Below are 6,793 nucleotides of genomic sequence, written 5' to 3' on the forward strand. Positions count from 1 at the left end.
TTTAAGTGCATGTTCAATGAAACCATGCACCTTGCTTATGTCTGTGTAAACGCTCGGATATTCGACACGCCCACAACCCATACCCCACGAAACAATGCCAGCCTGTTTACCGTTGCATATCATCGGACCGCCAGAATCACCCGAACACGAATCCTTTCTGCCCGGTTCCGAAGCGCACATCATATATTGTGTAATAGCGCCGATACCGCGATATTTGTGCTGACAAACTTTCCGGCTCACGACAGGTACATGGATCTCTTGCAATTGGTTTGAGACGACGCCGTTTTCTTTGGTGTAACCATGACCAATAACCAAGCAACTCGTACCGACAGCCACCGCGGTCTTATGCAATGTTATCACCGATGCACTCGGTATGGCAGAGGAGAGTATCAACACCGCTACATCATAATTTTTTGTCTCCTTATCGTATTCTTTTGGAACCAGCGCGTACTTGATCGTTCTAACCACTCCATTGTCGTCCAAATTAATGGTGTCCGCGTGTATGCTCAGCTCCTCCACACTGAAGTCTTCCACACAGTGCGCAGCCGTGAGTACAGCATTGTTTCGCACCAACGAACCGCCGCACTTGAACTCTCCCCGATAGTGCAGACGCACATAATAAGGATATTTCTGTTGAATCACCGCACCCCCGCCAACAATACTCTTGAACACTTGTTTCCCATAAATATGGCCAATTGCAAAATATAATATTAATTGCAAAACTAATTGTCGACTGAATTGACACATAGTAAGTCACTGGCACAACTGAATGCGTTCCCGTGTGCGCCTAGTGCTTTTATAGATATACACATCTATATATGTACATCCGTAGGGTTTATCGAAATCGACGTTTCGGATTTGGAGTGCATCGCTCAGTTTTTCAGTTGGTGACTCCATATTTCGTGCGAAATTTACAAAACTTTCATTTATAGACTAATTTCTCGATACTCATACAAAATTCTTAGTAGTGCTAAGCAATATTTTAACATATTATATAACATTATTTATCCATATGCATGGAGATATTGTTTATACTCATTTTAATTGGAAATATAATTTATAGTCACTCGTTTTTATTAGAAGTAACATTGTTAAACAAAGAAAGATGAATTTCAGTGAATTTCTTTTATTTGCCTATTATCAATGACAGCACCCCATTTCCTCTTAATTGTTAGCATATAAATAATGTCAACAACAAGATTAAAAAGTAACTAAAACAAGTACGAAAATGCTAAGTTCGGGTGCAACCGAACATATTATACTCTTGCAACTTACAAGCATCAAAGTCAGGGACACACTTTATGTTGTAAAACATCAATCTGGGGATCGAAATCCAAGTATGCTTCACACTGGCTCCCATAAAACCTTCATAGACTATCTTGGAGGTAACTTTTAACATCTCTGGCGTATTTAATCATTGATTTATCTCGCTTTTAGTAGTTTTTAACCGCACCGTTATATTGGGAGTGACCGGGTTTTCTTCCGATTTCATCCATTTTCACATTGTCGCTACGAGTTCTTATAATATGTATATGCTCGTATAATTTTGTTGTTGTAGCTTTAATAGTTTAGATGATTATGCCCAATAACGTTTTTATATCTTAATTTAGTTTTTAGTTATGACACTAAAGCTGATGAGCTAGTAAGGAAAGACACCCTAGAACCGCTATCGGTAGTACGGGAACGGGCCGGTGCTCCCGTAAAGAGATGGACTTCGCGGAAGCTTCGCCAGCGCTGGGCTACCGTACGCTGTCGTAAAAGTCATTTGGCCGAAGATCGTTCGCAAGAGTTCTAATGACCATAATGGCCATTGTCTGATTGACGTCCACGCAGTAACCCTGGGAATCCAGAAGCTGTATGGAAGGAGATGAGGTGGAAATAGCACTTCCTTCGTGACTGTCCCGTGTTTGGGAAGCCAAGACTTAAAAACTTGGGAGTGCTACCTTCAGACATCGCACCGAACTGGCGGGAGAATAGGCGCTTAATTTGCCTATGCAAATTTGTATTGGTCACTAAGAGTTTTGCTAATTTATAAGTTCAAACGCAGGAGTTCTTCTTTTCTATGGCCTCACAAAGTACTATATATAGTAGTGCACGTGCGAATTGAGGAGCAATTCAAACCTAACCTATGAAATTTTATAAGTTTTCGATTAAAGACAATTTTTGGCGTGGCACTGGTCCGATTATAATTTTTTTTTTAATAATTTTTCATAAGAAACCTGCATACCAAGTTTCATCGAGATATCACAATTTTTACTCAAGTTGAAGACTCAACGGACGGACTGACGAACGGACCCGGATTTCAACGCTTAGTTTTAGGTGTATTCGGCGATTTTTACGATGAGAGAAATTATCCAAAAAAGAAGTTCCACTAAATTTTGTGTGCGGAATCAAGTATCTGGTGCTAAAACATCCGGAATGTTAGAAAAATGATAATTGCTTGTCTCGAGCAGGTTTTTCGATTCTTTCAAATTATTCAAGGGGGATCGAGAATGCGTTGACGACGAACCACGTCTAGATTGGTTATCAACATCAACTGAAGATCAATACGTCAATAAAATAAAGGAATTGGAGTTAGAGAATCGCCAATTTAAAGTCAGAGATCTTACTGGCATCGTTGGAATGATGAGTGATGATAAGAAAAATAAAAGCATGATTGGTTCCAAAATCACCAAGTTTTTTTCGAAAAACCGCATCGCGTTAACGTCTGTGAAATAACGCTTTCCGCCTACCAGGATGTCAAAACACTTCATTGTTGGCGAAGAGTCTCGGATCCATGCGTACGGTACAGACACAGTTGACAGTAAATAGGACTTTTAGAATATAGCTCCCCCTGGTGGCGCCATCTATGTGTCGACTGGTGCGTTAGAATCTGCTATCATTATCTATTGTCCAGTGAGACATGACATTTCATAGATTGGAAGTGAAGTTATTGCGTTTTAAGGGGGGTGTTTTCTGAAAATTTCACGTTGATTCGATAATTAGTTTTTGAGTTATTCGACAGATAACAAAGAGAGCTCGGGCATTTCAAAGCGCTTATGTGAAACTTTAAACGCGTTTTTCTCAAAACTATGTGTTTAGACTTGTGACAACTGTTACTCGAAAACCGCTCAGTAGATTTTAATGAAATACAGCTTTTAGAATACATAATAAACTCGGTCCTGATCGAAGGATTTTTACTTTTTCAAAAATTTCGATTTTTTAAGACCAATGGACTCTTGATTTTTTCCCAAAAATTTAGAAAACAATTTTATAAGGCCGCCATTTTTTAATTTTTGAAAAAAAAAAAAATCCTTCGATCAGGCCCGCCATTATTTATTTGTAAAACTCATTTTTTTTGTCCGAATGATTTTAGATAAATCGAAATAAAATTTTTTTTCTTTTGAAATTTTCATGACTTCTATAATAATGACATATGACTACTTTTGTAAAATAACACGATTTAATAGAAATAAAAAAAGGATACTGAAAATTTTATTTTTTTTCGTATCTCTGACTACTCCTAACCCCTTAAGTGTCAGTATGCTTGTGTTATTGCTGCGAAAATGAGCTTCGAACAATGAAGTTTATGATGATGATTGCCTATCCCGAGTAGAGTGCACAAGTGGTTTCAACGTTATGTCAAAGTGGTCGTAAGGACATTAATGACGATCAAACTGTGCGTGAATTCATCAAAAATCAGCCGAAATCATCATTGAAATTCATGGATATGGAATTGAACATCTCCAAAACATCGATTTATCGCATTTTGACCGAACATTTGTGCTTACGAAAGGTGTGTGCACGGTTTTTTCCACACAAATTGACTAACAACCAAAAATTGCTCAGAATCCAGCAATAGAAAGACGATTATTTCACCAAAAATCATATTTTAATCATTATCCGGTGGCACCGTTAAATTTCGTGCGGAAGCCCATTCCTCAACATATTTTTTTTGCAAGGTTGGTATGACATCTTTGCCTAAAGCCACATCAAGATTATCACCAGTGTTCAGTTTTAAGCTTGCTTTTCGGAAGTATTATTATTCAATTACCCGTTTTAAGAACAACAAAGTGGCTCTGCTCAATTCACAACAAGCGAAACCCCACAATCTGCGCCAACTATCGTAGGATAAGTGTCCTCAATATCGCATATCAGGTTCTCTCGAGCGTACTGTGTGAAAGATTGAAGCCCATCGTCAACAAACTGTTTGGCTTTAGGCCTGAAAAATTAGCAACCAGAACATATGTATATTCACCATGTACCAAATCGTGGAAAAGACCCGTGAAAGGAGAATCGACACACACCACCTCTTCGTCGATTTCAAAGCTGCTTTCGACAGCACGATAAGGAGCTGAGTTCATGCCGCGTTGTCTGAATTTGGTTGTTGTTGTTCTTTTCTGGATGAAATTGCAGTTCTTGAATCTCTTCAGGTTTCTCTTCGTACCAGTGCGGCAATTTTGCTTGTTAACGTACTCAAAAAGCCAGAAATGGGCCTCATCGCTGAACGAATTTGGCTCCAAAACGTCGGATCATCTTGGAACTTTTCAAGAGCACATACAATGAGTTGCGAACGACGCCGAATCGATCCTCCATGGTCTTCGTGTACACTCTCAGTTACGGCTGCAGCATTTACATCATTACGTGCTGGATGTGGTCTATTCGGTCGAATATTATCTAATGGTGTTTCTACGCTCAGCAGGCCAATTATGTTAATTGAAAATAGGGCATCTACTTGGATCACCCGTTATAACATATACCAGATATACAAATTGACCTATCCAAATCAAATCCCTATATAGTAAAATTTTTAAATTCCACACGGTACCTTAAGCTGTACAGGCATCCTTTGCACCCAATGAACCAGCTCAAAAGATTTAGTCATAACCGATCAACCCCTTTGCTCCATCACAAGGCGCACTGCGGCGTAATTTCTGAACTATGACATGTCATGGAACAGTGCTACGACTGTGATATCGTAATTTTAAACACACTGGACAAGAATACTCGATCCACTAGTATTATACTCAATAAATAATGATCATATAGTGAATAATACTATATGGGCTAAAATCAACCCAATAAATTGATATCCTCATAATCAGTTTCTTTTTTGCCAAAATGTAAATTAAAAATGACTCTAAAAAGCCCTTAGTTTCGAAGAACCCNGTTAATTGAAAATAGGGCATCTACTTGGATCACCCGTTATAACATATACCAGATATACAAATTGACCTATCCAAATCAAATCCCTATATAGTAAATTTTTTTATTCCACACGGTACCTTAAGCTGTACGGGCATCCTTTGCACCCAATGAACCAGCTCAAAAGATTTAGTCATAACCGATCAACACCTTTGCTCCATCACAAGGCGCACTGCGGCGTACTTTCTGAACTATGACATGTCATGGAACAGTCCTACGACTGTGATATCGTAATTTTAAACACAATGGACAAGAATACTCGATCCACTAGTATTATACTCAATAAATAATGATCATATAATGAATAATACTATATGGGCTAAAATCAACCCAATAAATTGATATCCTCATAATCAGTTTCTTTTTTGCCAAAATGTAAATTAACAATGACTCTAAAAAGCCCTTAGTTTCGAAGAACCCAATTTCCTTTGTTAGAAGTCAAGTGCTGATAAGTGCTTTATTTCCAGCATACTAAACGATTTATAATGCGTACATATGTATAATAAGTATATAGATTATTGTCAAGCAAAGATAACAGTACTTATGGCAAAAACATACAATTCTGCTCCACTTCCTGCTTACGCATATAWTTTAAGTGCATGTTCAATGAAACCATGCACCTTGCTTATGTCTGTGTAAACCTCCGGATATTCGACACGCCCACAACCCACAGCCCACGAAACAATGCCAGCCTGTTTACCGTTGCATATCATCGGACCGCCAGAATCACCTTGACAGGGTGCGTGTTTGTTACCAGAGCACATCATATATTGTGTAATAGCGCCGGTACCGCGATATTTCCGCTGACAAATTTTCCGACTCACGACAGGCACATGGATCTCTTGCAATTGTTTTGAGAGGACGTCGTTTTCTTCGGTGTCCCCATGACCAATAACCAAGCAACTCGTACCGACAGCCAACGCGCTCTTATGCAATGTTATCACCGAAGCACTTGGTATCGCAGAGGAGAGTATCAACACCGCTACATCATAATTTAGTGTCTCATTATCGTATATTTTTGAAACCAACGCGTTCTTGATCGTTCTCACCACTCCAGTGTCGTCCAAATTAATGGTGTCCGCGTGTACGCGCAGCGCCTTCACACTGAGGTCCTCCACACAGTGCGCAGCCGTGAGTACAGCATTGTTTCGCACCAACGAACCGCCGCACTGGAACCATCCATCATAGTGCAGACGCACAAAATATGGATATTTTTTTTGTGTCACCGCACTGCCGTCGATAAGACGCTTGAGCTTTTGTTGCCCATAAATATGGCCAAATGCCAAACATAATATTAATTGCAAAATGAATTGTCGACTAAATTGACACATAGTAAGTCACTGGCAAAAGTGAATGTGTTCCCGTGGGTGCGTAGTGCTTTTATACATACACACCTTATACATCCGTAGGGTTTGTGAGTGCATCGCTGGGTTCTCGCTCAGTTTTTCTGTTGGTGACTCCATATTTCGTGCGAAATTTACAACGACTTGCATATGTATGTATATGGAATAATTTCGGTACCTATAAGTATATCAGTCAGAGACCTGCATTGAGTATGATCGATTCGATTTGATTAGCCTCGCTCAAAACGGTCACAACTCAACACAGC

General features: G+C 39.3%; 2 protein-coding genes across 2 annotated transcripts; both read right to left on the bottom strand.

Moving 5' to 3' along the window:
* Positions 1-6: 6 nt before the first annotated feature.
* Positions 7-747, bottom strand: LOC108968327 (trypsin alpha-3-like; the record flags this gene model as incomplete). The annotated part of the gene is made up of 1 exon (XM_018932283.1): positions 7-747. A coding segment is annotated over exon 1 (741 nt), but the record flags the coding sequence as incomplete, so codon positions are not given.
* A 4,911-nt stretch (positions 748-5,658) lies between these two features.
* LOC108968325 (trypsin alpha-3-like) lies at positions 5,659-6,515 on the bottom strand. The gene has a single exon (XM_018932282.1). It carries the CDS (start codon positions 6,513-6,515, stop codon positions 5,763-5,765), a length of 753 nt encoding a protein of 250 aa, XP_018787827.1. The 3' UTR covers positions 5,659-5,762.
* Between the last annotated feature and the right edge of the window lie 278 nt (positions 6,516-6,793).

This window comes from Bactrocera latifrons, unplaced genomic scaffold, assembly GCF_001853355.1.
Source record: "Bactrocera latifrons isolate USDA-ARS-PBARC rearing strain unplaced genomic scaffold, ASM185335v1 scaffold_21, whole genome shotgun sequence".
Lineage (NCBI taxonomy): Eukaryota > Metazoa > Arthropoda > Insecta > Diptera > Tephritidae > Bactrocera > Bactrocera latifrons.